Source organism: Leptosomus discolor, chromosome 8 (assembly GCF_034619465.1).
Source record: "Leptosomus discolor isolate bLepDis1 chromosome 8, bLepDis1.hap2, whole genome shotgun sequence".
Lineage (NCBI taxonomy): Eukaryota > Metazoa > Chordata > Aves > Leptosomiformes > Leptosomidae > Leptosomus > Leptosomus discolor.
The window spans coordinates 35,558,048-35,574,050 of record NC_141398.1 but is presented as its reverse complement, the minus strand read 5'-3'; the positions used below and the strand labels follow the sequence as shown (position 1 = coordinate 35,574,050).

General features: G+C 38.1%; 1 protein-coding gene across 1 annotated transcript in view; it reads right to left on the bottom strand.

Moving 5' to 3' along the window:
- RANBP9 (RAN binding protein 9) overlaps positions 1 to 16,003 on the bottom strand; it is a 39,666-nt gene that overhangs the window by 15,605 nt on the left and 8,058 nt on the right. Inside the window, exons 2-4 of the mRNA XM_086469636.1 lie at positions 15,145 to 15,256; positions 3,825 to 3,877; positions 1,630 to 1,797 (exon numbers count right to left, since the gene is read on the bottom strand). Of these exons, the coding sequence (XP_086325762.1) occupies positions 1,630 to 1,797; positions 3,825 to 3,877; positions 15,145 to 15,256 (333 nt within the window). The remainder of the gene's footprint in view (positions 1 to 1,629; positions 1,798 to 3,824; positions 3,878 to 15,144; positions 15,257 to 16,003) is intronic.

The following is a 16,003-nucleotide window of genomic DNA, read 5'->3' as shown; positions in this document are numbered from 1 at the left end:
CACGACAACAGAACAGCTGTCAGGTTTCCTTCTGAAAACCATGAAGTGTTTGTCAGACTCTGCCTATGACAGATGACATTTTACTAGCTTCTCCTCACCTATGCCATTCTGATCTCCTCTTTAAACAGATTTTAATCCCTTGAAGTGTTTCACAGCTGGCCTAATCCAGTCTGCTTTAAGACTTCCACTGAAAGAGAAGGTTCTGTTCCTTCCTTCTTAGCTCTTCCACACATGTGACCATAAGGATAGTCAGAAAACCAGCATCTCTTTGGTCGATCAACAATCTGATCCAACTCACCTGCAGGCACACTGTTACCAGTTCCCAAAAGGGAATAAGGGAAGTCTCCCCTTCTCAGCTTTAACTCAGTTAAAGGTTAGGGTAAACACAACACAAGCCTGTTATCTTCCATTTTGACATATACCCTGAAAGAGGGCCAAAAGAAACAACTACACGGTGCATGGTTCAAGTGTCCCACTGCCATAGCTGTCATAGTATTAAGTCCAGGTACACAGACTCATTCCATTTAGAAGAAACATTAAATCATGATAGAACAGAACCACAGAAGTGATTACTTGGAATTGACCTCTGGAGGCATCTAAGCCCTGCTCTAGAGTCTTCCTGCCCCTACTGAAGGTTAGATCTGTTTGCTCAGGACCTGAGCAAACAAACAGGCAGCCTTGTTCTGAGAGACAAGAAGAATTTAAACCATGCCCTTCCCCTCACTCTTTCCAAACCTTCCTCATGTTTGGCAGCACAAGGAAATAGAACAGCGACTTGAAGAGTCCCTATCTCTTATTTCAAGCTAGCCTCTCTTTTCCTACCACATTCCTATCACATTTCTACCCATGACAAAAAACCTATTTCTTCTTTGTGAGCTTTATCCCTTGAAATTTCCTGCTCCCCTCAGTACAATTCCAAGATCTCTTCCCAAGCCCTTGCTCTCTCCTTAATGGAGGAAGTAGATTTTTTTCTTCTTTCTTTACACTCTGTATCTTTGCTCATTAAATTGCATTAAGTAACTGAATTGTTATATATATATTGCATCAAAAATTGTAACCGTACTCCCCCCTGACATATTCAAACTCAGAAATTGTCTTGCAGTGTTGCATAACACTAAGATTTACCACAAGAATTTGACGGACTTAATTTTAGCACAACGTGTATAATTCATGGCTTTAGCCCAACTATGCATGACTCCAGACTGGGAATCCAAAAGACACTGTTCTCCAACATATGTTCAAAGTAACACCCATCCAACGTAAGGTTTTAGTGAAGGCTAGGTGTCCCCCGCAGAGCAGCAGTGAATTTTAGCTATATCCATTCTCCACTTCTTCAATTCTCTTATTATCTATTACCTTATAAACATCAAGTATTATTTGTGGATTTAGGAGCAGAGTTCATAAATGCAGGTCCTGTGGAATGAGATGCTATGACAAATCCTTCCAAACTCACAAGGAATGTTAGTGCAAGTGGCACATAAGAAATTATTCTTCCCAATCCTTAATATAATTCATAGATTATGTGACTACTGAAAGAACTATTCAAACACTCTGCTCCTGACACGGAGAGTTTCAGATTTACAGACTTACAGACATAATGTTACCACTAAAGATAACATTTCTCCATACCCAAGCTGTGTCCATTCTTTGTGTAGAAGCAGGTATTATTGATAAGGTTGACACAACAACCAATGACATCACCCGTAGTAAACGTTGGGCCGTAGGGTTGTCCAGTTCCAGAGGAACAGAATGAATGTCCGTCATCTCCATGGTAACCATATGAATGTTTATCCCAACCTATAGAACAAAAGCATTTCCATTTTACTTGTTTCCTTTATTATGAAATAACTGAAAGACTATGTAAAGTCAGTATATTCTACCCAGGACAACATGGTTAATTACTATGCTCAGCTTTCTGCTTTCTAAGATTTCTTATCTAACAAATCTGTTTCATTTTAAAGAAAAGACAACATCTTTTATCAAAATGGCTGAACAGGTAATTCTATTTGTAGTACATAACAGGTAATGCAAATTCAAATGACATTTTTCTCTTTAAGTGAACACAAAATTATCAACACCAAAAATATATTCAGCTACAGTGTTGAAATTTGAAAAGCTATATGCAGATCTGACGTGTCCCAATAACGCAGTGAAGATTCTCCTGTCTGTTCTCCCTTTCATCTTGCAAAACTATTGCTGCCATATGTCATAATCAAATTCTTCCTGGCTAAAACCCAAACATGCATCTCTGGGGAAACACATTTCTACTCCTGATTATTCTCAATGACTATTCAGCAGCAACCAGTATGCATAACCGCAGAATCTCCAGACTATAGTGTCACTAGCTTCGCTGACCCTAAAAATTAACAAAAAAAAAAAGGAAGGAAAACAATTATCAATACAGGTGAAGTCACAGCCAGCAGGCAAATCCTTATGCACGCAAATTTGGTGCTAATTTTGCAGGTGAAGAAGCTGCAAAACCAGTTAAGAAGCTTCATATTGTTACACTGCTCAATGAAATTCACAGCAAGCAATTTTAGTCTGAGCTCGTTTTAAAATACCTGTCGACACTCTCTGCAATTCAATACTAAACAAAAACATGTAGAAAAGGAGTAAACTTTCAGGCGTTACAAAATCTTCCTAACAGTTCTATTAAATGGCTATTCAAAATACTGTAAATCATGATCTTTAACTGCCAAATTTCACACACACACACATATATATGCACATTCTGGCTCTAAGAATTTATACCAAAAACTCAAATTATTTTTAAAGAGTAAAAAGTTGTGGGTTTATTCTTCTTCTGTCAAGCTGCTGCCTAACAGGTTAATTTGAAAGCATTTTCCATACTTAGGCCCTTAATCTGTATGAACTGTAGAACAGCACCACATTAAGCATCTTTGAGTAAGTTAAATACTCCAAATTACTACAGTTACACTGATTAGTATTATCTTTGTAGTTATTTGCAATGCATCCTAAATCATACTCAAAATAAACTTAATGCCACCCACTAATACTTCATCAGCCTTTGTTGGCCTCACACTGTAAGTGGGACTTGCCATCACCATAAGAATCCCTACCAGAACATTTGGGTGAGAAAGTAACAATGCAAAAGAAAGAATACAGATACTCTAAGGTCAATTCAACACTATTTTATACTTGGCGAATAGTACCAATCTCAACAAAATCAGTTGTTTTGGTTTGGTTTTTTTTTCTTTTTTTCTCCCCACATTTAACGATCTATTTAAAAAAAAAAAACACCACCCCCCCCCCCCCCCCCCCATTCTTTAAATACTATACAGAGATATTGCAGACAATTGTTAACAAGACAGTGTCCCTGACCATGCAGGTCAATGGAACAGCCAAAACTATGCTATACACCCTTGCTATCCAGGTTGAAAAGTTAATGGTACAGAAAGCGACAGCAGGAGAGCTCACTGCATGCTTGACAAAGTTTCTTTACTGCCAGAAATTCAGTTTACAGAGCAAGGAAATCTGTAGCTTCATTTTCATCACAAAACACAATGAAAATTTTAAAATGTATTTGTTTGCTAAAAAGTATCTGCATAATGCTGTAAACCACACTAGGAGTTGAGGGAAGTAGTACAGGAGCAAACGTACGGTAAAAGCTAAACTTTTTAGCTGCAAGCTGTATGTAATTCAGGTAACAGATACAACACAGAGATGTCATGCTACACACTCTGCTGCTTGCCAGAACCATCCCACCAAGGTCAAGCACATTTTAAAAAACACAATAAACCAATGTAAGTAATATACCAAAGGAAGTAAGTAATATACCAAAGGAAATAAATACTGAAACCTACCTGGTAGTCTGTTCATATTCACACCCTGTGCCGAAAGCCCAATTCCCATGTAACTGTAAGAACGAAGAACAAAAGAAATGTACCTGCTTCTTACAAAAGTACATATATATGTTGGATATTGCCAAGAAACACAGTTCTGATTAATCATATACCAATAACAGCAAGGCAGCTGAAAAGTAATTCCTAGCATATCTGGTTTAACACAGACAGATTCTGTCCCTGCAGGAGGTAAAACAACTTTCTTCTCTTTTAGGCATCCTAGGTTATTGTGGAGAATACCGACACGAGCCATAAAGTTTAAACCATGAATGAAGAAAGCCAAAGGCCATGCCTTATTTTGAAAGTAGGGGTAAAGCTACACACATACCACTTTCATCATCTTCAACATACCTAACTGAGTTTTGCAGACAATCTGAAACGAGTAGTTTTACAAAATACATGCAAAACTCTGCATTATTTCAGTAGCAAAAGGCATCCTTGCACAGCACTTATGAAAAGATCACACTGAAACATTAAAGGCCTGTGTCACTGAGCAGAATGCTGTCTTGAGAAGTTTACCAGCGTCACTTAGCTGTTGGCAAACTAAAGAGGGAAAATATTTTTACTATACTAACCAGTAATCTTAGGTCTTATGGCTAGGTCAATTTAGCTTTACAAAAGTTAGTTTTAATAAAGGCAGTATAAAGTACAATTGTTAACAATTTAACAGGAAATACTAGAAAGTTGAAATGAATAATCTCCCCAGCCCCAAATCACACTATTTGAAGTTAGTAAAATCAATTTTGCTTCTGTTTCTTAAGCAAAAAATCATTTCATGACCAAGATGACAGGAATCCAAAAAGAAAAAGAGCATAACGAAGAGCTAGGCTTTCACCAATTTTGACACTAATTCAAATCAGTCAACATAAATTTGTTGTGAAATAATAAATTGTTTAAAAAAAAATCACCCATGCCAATTTGAAAATAGTTTAAGTCAACAAACATGACTTTTGTATTCCCATCCCATAAAATGCAATTTCTAAGCAACTGCTCCACCAGGAAGTAGAGGTCAACCTGCTATGTTAAATACCTTTCACACAGTATGAAACTGAGCAGCAAATCTCAGAAGTCATATGCTTAATTGTGTACTGGGCCTTCTGATTTTTCTATTGATTACTTCCAACAGTTACCTTACCTGCTTCTATCTTTGATATTTACAAAGCCCTCATCTGGTAATTTCTAATGTATGATACTGTCTTCCTCTCCCCCTCCAACATACCAACATGAAATGGAACTACATTCAGAGGCACTGAAGAGGTGAAGCAAAGGGCAACAAACAAAAGGATTAGTCTTTGCTGCATTGCTATTTACATTACTGAGGCACCACTGCAGCAGCAGAGCCAACGAAACAATTATACATGAAAGCAACAAGTGGAAAATCCTTGCTTTTTTTCTTAAATAATAAAGGCAGAATTGTTATTAGCATAGTCTAGAGTTTGCTGCATGAAGGATTCTCATGTAAAGACTGAAAATCTGTTATTGTGAAGTTTCCTGTCAAGGAGAATTTATTAAAGAAATTTATTTTTTAAAATAATATTAACAAAGAACTCCACCAACTGCAAAAAGCCTTTCAACATGAGTCGTATTAAACAAACCCTTCATCCCAATCAAAGTTTCATTTCATTATTCTTCCAGAAACTAGATTAAGGTTACACAAAAATGTAAAATGCTAGATAGAAAACCATCACCTAGGTAACATTTTGGTACCATCTGCTTTTTCTCCCTCAGATATCGTATCTTCTGAGCCTCCTCTTCAACTCAGTAACAACTGTAAACACGGACCTACTGTATTTAATACAGCTGGGAACAAGGATTCTTTACCCACTGGCAATGACTAGAAGGCATGAGGCACTGACACCATCTCAGTCAGAAGACTGATGTTCAACAGTATATATTTTTCCCTGGGATTCACTTACAAGTACTTGGAATGCTAACACCATTTCATCAAGGAGACTTGGTTTTCACAGAAACTCAAGAAAATTAGATTAAAATACTTCAAAAAAATTAACGCATTTCCTCTAGACATCTTTCAAAAGGAAAAAGGAATGACTACAATTTATGGTTTGGAAGTGAGTGAAATTAAAGGCTCATCAATTAAGCTAATTTATCATTTGTTATAGTTGATGGATAGCTAATGTCACGTTCTATTAGATATAGTAAACTACAAATTGAGGGGGAAAACAGTACCATGACAGATAGGCTTAAAATACTGTAAAATTCATCAACAGTAGTTTTATTTATGCCAAATCACTACATGTAACTTACTTTCGTTTTCCTGGCAGGTGTAAGCTTCATAGGCATAAAGACTTTTGTTTGGTTTTTAAAGAAGCTTAGCCCATATTTAGGTCCAGAGTGATTGTCTGCAAGAAGACTTGCTTCAGTGGTAGGAGTTACATAAATTGCCCTCCTGTTTGCTTCCTTAAGGTTCATATATCATCCAGCTCAGAACAAGGGCGGCAGAGCTGCGCATTTTCCTCCCATAGTTTACAACAAAAGTGCAGGGCAGCACAAGGAGCAGCCATGCTCTCACCAGGTGCAACGCAGGCCCAGACTGTCCTCAGCCAGTTCACGATGCGTCTCCTGCTGTCCTGTCACACGAATGGGTTTGGTCTAGGAGACAGCCACAGGCAGGAAGAACAGGTCCACTTAGACTACGTCACCCCGTAACAGCAGCCCTTGGGAAACGGAGGTGTCAACACCAAGAAGCAGCATGCTCACTCCGACATGCAGCATCTTCCCAAAATGGACATGACACAGTGTGGTTTGAGACTGCAGAGGGTGAATAATGGCGTGGTTCTGATGCAACCTCACTCATCACTTCCCTCCGTACCTGCGGACGGTGCCTCCACCTCAGCTCCCTACCCATAAACACCCCTGACTGCTGCGGTGGGAGGACCACTTACCTAGGCAGATAGAAGAAAGTGGCCTGGGACCCTTTTTATTAAGAAGCCACTCTCTCTGAGCATTTCAGTCCCACCAGTTGCTAATTGTCACCTCATTAAAGTGCTCAAGTCTTGCAGGAGCTCATAAGATTATAAACATGTCAAACCACTCACAGATACATGAAACCATCCCAGGAGAGATGGAAATAAGATACTATAGCTGAAAACCAATTTAAAGTGAAGCCAAATTGGCATTAAGGACCAAGAAAGCAAATGCATCTTATATACTCTTGATTTTTCATTTCAAATTGTATTTATTCTTGTTCTGATTCGTTAAAGATATAGATTACCATTCTAGTGCCTCAGCACATCTTCTAGTTTACGTTTCACAACTGCAAGTCATATAGAAATTTTTAGGAATACAACAAAACTATAGAATCTAAAATTCGCTGAAGATTCAACTTCTTGCCACAAAACAAAAGTCAATGTCAAAAATATAGGCACTATGATACCTATTTTTTTCCACTAACACCAAAAGGCCTAGGCTTCTCTCCAGTGAAAAGTGTAAGCAGCAGCAAGCTCACAATAACTATTTTCTCCTCAAGTATCTTTCCAGTCAAAGAGCTAAATTCACATTTTTGCTGGAGCCTAAAGTTTCTGCTTGGATGCCTGAATAGACCAAGTGTGAGAAAAAAAAAAACAGGACCAAACAGAAGGAAAAAATAGCGGTAAGAGATGGTACAGAACTGGAGACTGCTAAAACATAAGGAAAAAGAAAAAAACCCACTTCATGTAAAAGATATACAATTCTGATTCTTATTTTAAACTGTTTCATTAGACCTTTTAGCCACTTACTGAAGGTGTATGGAAGATCATTCAATATGGAAGTTCATAATAATCAGAATGCAGGTTAATTATATCCTATCCTAACCATTCCATAGAGGAATACAGAATCTCAAAAACTATACCAAACCACAGGTACCTCAGAAAACTTACTAGCGGCTAAAGCACTAAATAACCACTTCTCTAGTTTTAAAAAAAAATAATAAACCCCTCCATACCGTATTTGTAAAGACAAGTAAAATAATTTAGCATATCTTTAAGTAATAAATGTAATAGCCTCCCTACTACAGAGATTTCATTAGGAACCTGCTATCTGCAGAGAGTCAAATTCCTTCTGACTTTCACTGTGCCTACATGTACTATTAAAGACAGTATAACCTGGGGAACTGCTACATCATGCTTCAAAATTGGAGCCCTTTTGCTGATGATCAAAGTAAATAACCAACCTGGTATCTGATCACCTACATGCTATACATTTAAAGAAAGTAACTTCAACCATCCAGTGTTAAAACCTAAGTTACCATAATATCTGGAAGGAACCTAAGTCCAAGCACTAAACACATGTTTACACACACAAATCAGGCAACTGAATCATAGAAAGGTCTGGGTTGGAAGGGACCTCAAAGACCACCTAGTTCCAACCCCCTGCCATGGCAGGGACACCTCCCACTAGACCAGGTTGCTCAAGTCTCCATCCAACCTGGCCCTGAACACTACCAGGGATGGAGCATCCACAGCTTCCTTAGGCAACCTGTGCCAGTGTCTCACCACCCTCACGGTGAAGAACTTCTTCCTTGTATCTGCCCTCTCCCAGCTTCCAACCATTACCCCTCATCCTGTCACTGCAGGCCCTTGTAAAAAGTCCCTCCCCAGCCTTCCTGTAGCCCCCTTCAGGTACTGGAAGGCTGCTAGAAGGTCTCCCTGGAGCCTTCTCTTTTCCAGGCTGAACAAGCCCAATTCTCTCAGCCTGTCCTTGTAGGAAAGGTCTTCCAGCCCTCTGACCATCTTGGTAGCCCTCCTCTGGACTCGCTCGAAGAGCCCCATGACTTTCTTGTGTTGGGGGCTCTAGAGCTGGACACAGTGTTCCAGGTGGAATCTCACAAGGGCAGAGCAGAGGGGCAGAATCACCTCCCTCGACCTGCTGGCCACAGCTGAAAACATCCTAATGTTTCCAATGTGTTGACTACTAAGAAAAGAAGAATTAACACTGTGGAAAAAAAAAATAGGCTATACAAGTGCAGTTTGTTTTACAATTAAGTTTGTATCTTAGAAAAGGGTACAAGTAGAAAAAACTGCAAAATCTGTCAGAATTTTAAGATTCAATCTTCTAAAAGGCCTTCGCAACTGACTTGCAAGGACGTAAAAAGTTTGAAAAATCTTCTCCCATAGTTTTCTACACTGTCTTCACTGACATTGTACTATAAGGTCAGAAATATAGCACACTAAAAGGGCATCTAAATTTCATCTTGAATATAGTTCCTCTGCATTAAAATTTTGTTGGAATATGCTAATCCAAGATTCTTATTGTCTGCACAATCACAGTAAGAAATGAGCTGTTAATTTTTTCTCTATTTAAATGTTTCAAAATATGCCATGGACTGTTTGAGTCTTTCATTTCAAATTGAAAACAAGTTTAATTTTATGGAATGTTTCCAAGGAAACAGTACTTTGAACATGATAAACCCAGGTTTCAGATTAATCCGGTTCTACATAGAGAGGAAAAAACAAAACAAAGTCAGGCAGTCATCTTGCAGAGTGCTTGAAACTGTTATTCCTGTAACATGTTCCTAGAAAGATTGTAATAATTTACTGACATACCTCTCACTTTCTGAGGTTGCACAATTTTGTCTTGCAACACTTCTCCCTAAGCACTAAAGCCTTTTTGGGAACGATACTGTCAGAATAGTTGCACAGGCAATAATGTAATCTAAGTCCAGGCTGCAGTAAGATTATCATCTATACACTGTATTTATGCAAATGAACCTCATAAGAAATAACTTTAAAAGATTTTCGAAGAAGCAGAGACCAAAAATTAAATACATTCTCTTGACCTTCTTTTTAAATTAGAAATCTTCATTTTTAGAAAACAAAGGAATAAAACTCTCTTGTTCCAGTGCCACATGTTTCTGACCAGTTAAACACTAACCTCAAATAATCCTCTTACATATTTAGTTGCTGTTCATATCTGTCGAACGTGTGGTCTCTCTCAGGTAAAAAAGTGAATTACTGCTACAGTTTAAGAAAAGAAACACTTGCTGATTCACCATCTAATCTCTTCTTGCAGCTGCTGCAATTCAAATGAAGACACTAAAGCAAGAAAGCTACTTCAGACTGTACCAAGTTCTGCTCTATACACAAGCACTCGACTAATAATGCCACAAGACATACTTCTATGTGAATAGAGACAGAGTGAAGCTGGCATGTCATTGTAACAAATGCCTGTTATTGTAACAAATAACTGCTGCGGACGTATCAAAACTATATAAATAGGTCTTAAGACTGCACAAAGTTTTTACATTAGATTAGTAGTGTACAAAAATACAAATGAAACAGCAACTGGTGTTCTGTACTCTGTTTATTGGGTTACGCTTCTGTTATGAACAAGAAAATGGGCATACTGGATGCAAAAGGAAAAGGCAACTTACTGCAACAGAAACAATCTGCAATAAAAAGGATGGTTTCTGTTTAAAGAGCTACAGACCCATGCTCTAGAAGACAACAAACCATTTGTATTTCACAAACACCACTAATGCACTAAAACGGCTCAGGCTAAACCACAGGCATGGGTGTCAGCAAAACTCCAACTTAATTCTCATGGTACATTTGTTTTGGATAGTTTTTCCTTTTTTATTTCTTCACCCACTTCATCATATATGCAACACATACTACAAAATACTGCAAAACAACAGATGACTGATTGTATGGCCAGTGTTGAAAACCGGCCATAATCCAACAGGTGTCTAAAGCCTTATCAGCACTGCTTCATCAAAAAGTATACTGATTATTTGCCTGAGTTGCTGTAGTGACATTTTATTTTAGTGCAGAACAATTAGCAGAACGTACACATGCAATATAAAGCATGCCCATGAAGATCTGCATCTGTACAACCACACCACAGATTAAATAGCACTTCGCTTACACTTCTGTGAGCATGGTTATCTGCTAAAAGACTAAAGCCTTCCTAAACTTAGTTTATTTTTCCTTCTAGATGGCTTACCATTTCCAATCCTTGTGGTTTGTTTTGTTTTGTTTTTTTTTTTAAAAAAGCACATCTGCTTAGATGATTTTGCATTTTATGTATACATCTTTCTCAGCTGTTCTAAAAGCACTGAAGACTGTCTAAAAGTAAATTACATCACTATCATTTGCCCAGTGCTAGTGAAGGTATTCACAAATCAATAGATAAGATAAAGAATGGACAGAAATTCAAGACACTGAGGATAAAGGTATTTTCCCCAAGAAAGAATCAGTCAGAAAGTTTATCCTAGTGAAAGATTAAAAAAGCCCAGAAAGCTGTACTTAAACTAAAATTAAGAAAGCATGAGCTGATACCATGGCCAAAAGTAGCATTCCCACTCTCCTGGGCCCAGATGCTCATTTCTGCCCCAAGTTCCCCTCTCTTTTGCTGCCACAGCTACTCATGAAGTGATAGAGACAGCCACACTGGGGAATGAAGCCCGCTAAAAATTAAGTCACTCTTTCGGAGAATCCCCAGTCGGGATTACCATGAAGCTCACACAAACAGTCACAAACTGGGACAAGGGAAGTGAACTCAATGAGTGCTCAGAGACTGCTGCTTCTCATGGCCAATTTGCCACAAAAATCTTCAAACTACGGTTTAGAGTAAGAATTGCAAACATTCAAAAACCATTGCCTTGACAAGAAGTGAAGAGATTCACCACAAGAACCAACAAACTTAAGACTGAAATTCATGTAGAAATGGATGATCACTGAGTAATTCATACACACATAAGCTGTTTATAACATAAAATAATGGAAGGTAGTTTGTAGTTACTACTCTCCTTCCTACCACACTTTGTAATCATCACCTTGGTATTGTTCCCCATACTTATACCCATTACTCATCTACTGTTATCATCTCCAATTGCTCATAACACTGTCCACAACATTCCACATGGAGCCAAATAAAACAGAGTATAAAAGGAGAATGTAAATAAATAGAGGTCCTCAGACTGCAAAAGGAGACATGAAATTAAGGAAGAAAACTGAAGAAATAAAGAGTAACAGAAGATATTTACAGAGCAACACGACAGCCAGTTAGTACTTTTAACAAGAATTTAAAAACACTTAAGATAATTATTTCACATATCTGTACTGCAGCAGCACATAAAAGATCTTAGGACTCTTTGTACCAAACACCGTACAACAAATACCAAGACAGTTTTTGTCTGAATGATAGTTCAACCTTATTACTTTTATTAACTTTAATTCTCACTTCCCTTCCTCTCATCTGTTACCATCAGTTGCTGCACAGCCCTGTCACCCTGCACTGAGGTATCAAAAAGCAACTTGACTCATCTGCTCTGCCACACCAACCTCCCTGCCCATTTCTTACATCCCAGAAAGCCTGCTTTTGGGCTTTCTTCAATGTGTCCATAACACCTAGAAGTTGATCATCATGAATATCTGCAGAATTAACGTATTACACACCTTCAATTCCTACTCAAGACAGTACTCCCCAAATACATAAAGAATTTAATGACCTAGATCATTAGTGTTATAAAACCAATGCTGATCTCACACACAAACAGCTACAAGCAGCCGCACTGGAAGCCATGCCATATTCATGCCCTATACTAAAAAAGGCTCCTTAAGAGGAGGAGAATAATCTTTGCGATTGCCCAGCAACTTTGAGATACGCAAGATCATATTCCAGGAGCCGTGCCATCAAGTGCTACAGTAGCACAAAAAATAAATCTCCTAGAGTAGGTTTTTGAGGCAAGTCACGTTAAGTAAAGCGCGCAAGCAAGAATGCTGCTAGACCTGCCCGTTTAGTATGTGAACTAAACACTTTAAGCTGAGTTTATTAAAATATATATCTATAGAATTAGTAAAGGCTACTATCAAAGGGAACTCCAAATAAACATCATTAAATTATCCATTGACATTTATGAAACTTGAAAGCTGTACTTCAGCTTGCAGATAGCTATCTGAGTTGCCTTGGGTTGTCTAGGATTTATTTTAAACAGTACTATAAAATACAGCCATAGTGCTTCCACAGCTAGACTCAGGCCTTGAGAATAGATGCTTTTGCAACACTAAGGTGTTCTAACTAATTGACCCGATTAGTTACATGCTGGTCCTCTACAGATAGGGACTTCCTGAACTCTGTTCCCATTACCAGATGCCAACAAGAAAAAGAATGGTAAAAATATATCTGGAACACGCCAGGTGAAACAGAACAGGCAGTGAGAAAGAACTAAAGAACTAATAAACCCTTCCAGACACAAACTTTCTATAGACCTACTTATATAGCTCTGCATTAAATTCCCCAGTTTACTTACTACAGAAGAATTTATTAGTTTGAATGCAGCATAACATGGAACCACAAGAGATTCACAGAGCATCTAGTCAAAGACCTCTTGGACCTGAAAACAGGGTCCAGAGACACACACATTACATCCAGTGAGGTTCCACATGTCAACTCCTGCTCTTTATCAGCTAAGCTGATAAAGATTTGGCTTTGGCTCTGTGCACAGTATTCCCCAGCATCCACACTATCTTATACAATGAAAAAAATTAACATCTCAGCTCATTATGCAGCTAACGTTCCATAAAGTGACACTAAAAGAAGGTCACAAGGCTGAAGCAAGGACAAGGCAGTATGTCTGACCATTAACTGAAAAAGGTACCCCTCCATTTTTTGAAGCAATCTTGGAAGGCAACTTCACAAGTCTTAGCTATGTACACCTCACAAACAACCATTTAAAGGACAAAACCTTGAAACACTTCACTCAAATGTGTTTTCTGCTTCTGTAGGATTGCCCCAAGCAGCCTACTGAACTAGAGATTACTAAAAAGCAACACAAAGAAGTCTAAGGTAAAGTGTTAGAGGGGCTATGTAAAACGACATCCCCATACACAGACACTTTTGAAATCCATCACTTCAAAAAAGCTAGCTTCCAAACTAAGCAGGTAGAAATACATTTCAGGAAGAGACATGTGCATCAGCCACAAATCACAATCTCCTTAACTGACAACAGCAGAGCAATTATTCAAAAATGTTTAAAAACTCACAAAAAGAGTTCCTAAAATTGATAGCAAAACATTACTTGAAACACTAATTTCTATCATCCTGATTTAAAAACAATAAGGTCTTCACGGCGTGACAAAGCAACTACAGACATAAGTTTTTCATAGCAAAGAAATCTCCCAGAGACAACTTTTGGGAACAGAACTGATAACAAACTCATAAATGTCCTACAAGGAAGGCAGCAGCAGTACTAAGAGGCTATTCTTTCAAAATATCTCTACACAATACTATAAGCAAAACAGAAAAGTTTGAGTGCTGTTTCTGACTTACAGAAGGTTAACAGAACACTGGAAAAATGAAAGAAAGAAACAGCAGCAAGACAGACAAAGAAAAGACAAAGGTACTGAATTTCATAGAGCTATGGCATAGTACTTTTCTCTTAAGATTTATTTTCACAACAGGACATAAGCATCCGCAACATGTTTGTACGGTCCCTAGGACAAGGGCATTCAATCCTGACTAGAACCTTCACACAGAACCACAGTACGTACTACAGCGTATTGGAAAGAAGTCTTGCTCATGTAGTCCTACATATGCAACACAATGTCTCAGGATTAAAACACAGCCTCTACCAAAAGCAGTGAAAGATGAAAAGGAATTAAAAGTAGTCTAGCAAAAATCTCCTTAGCACTTCAGGACTTTCCCAGGTGAGATTCTATCTGTCTCAGTAGACTTAAAAGTGTGGTACCATCCACGCTTCAACAGATTCATAATTCAGATGGATGCTGGGAAGCAGCAGCTGCTCACTCATCAGCTCTTGTTCTTTCCATAGGGTGACAAATTCCCAGATGCCTATTCAGAACATTCCCCTTTATTCTTACTACTGTTCACCAACAAGTAGCCTTAAGAATAACTTTCTGGTATAAAACTGACATGACATCCATGAAAATACTGCACTGAGGTGGTAAGTTGGTCTGCTGCCCATCCTCAAAACTTCCTAAAAATTACATGAAAGTCTGTAAAGCCATATAGTCAAAACCCAGCACCTTTAAAGGTAACAGCGGGGTCAAACTATGGTGATTCAAACCTTAACTTCTCTGTCAAGAGAAAATGAGAAGATGCTGTTATGGTGTTTATTGTGTACAATTAAATACCACAATCAACTCCCTTAAAACAACCAAGTATCAGAGTGCAACTTCTCACAAATAAGGAATTAAGCGATATAAAAAGTGGTGAAATATAAAAATAAGTTTTGATACCAAAGATATCTAGTGACTGAAAGAAAGATGATATGAGACAGTATTTCAAGTAATAATTAATCAATAATGCACTCAATGCTTACCCATCTCTTCCTTTACTGACAATTTTAACTTCGAAATAGTATATGCCACAGGCTGCAGGTATAGGATGTGTAGCTCGAACAGAAGCAGCATCTTTTGGAGTTTTTCCATGACCTGAAAAACAATCGCATTCAAAACATAACAAAACTGTATTTTAGGTAATTGCAGAAGATGATTCAAAGGTATACATACAACTACTCAGAACAGAAGGCTTATGTAATGAGCAAACAATACATGATATTCTAATCAGCCTCATTTTTACGCTAGAATATTTTCTTAGGACATTAAGTTTTCATTGTAGGCACCTACATTGCAACTAAGCATGCCGCAAGAAGTTCTGGGTATACTGCTCTAAAAGGTTCTACAATTATTTGAAGGGAAACCAGGAAAAAGTTTCACTGCACTAAGTAACATAATTGACAAAAGCCCACCTGTATGATTCCTCAAATTCACAGGGCTTACTCATTTTTATACACCAAAATATGACATAAGAGAGTTTAATCTAATGCTTAGTGCTTCTGAATCTCCAAGTTATCTAAGATACTTTAATTCTAATGTCCCGCAGAATAAACATCAGTCATTATATAGAATGCACGAGCCATAATTCATTTCCATGTTCTGAGTGTTATTTCAGGACAGCATTAAGCATTACAGCCTGCACCTGAGCAAATGCACCTCCTACTCCTTTTTCTTACAAGGCTTACTATGTAGCAGCTCTGCCGCAAGAACGCCAAAGGCCAGCTCTTGTCTACTCTAGGGATTTTCAACCTAAACCTGAGAGCCACTTTCACTTCACTAAGACCAACTCTTCTGAATGCGTCACCCTCTTCACAGCCCTTTGTTCTAAAGGCAACCTGGAGC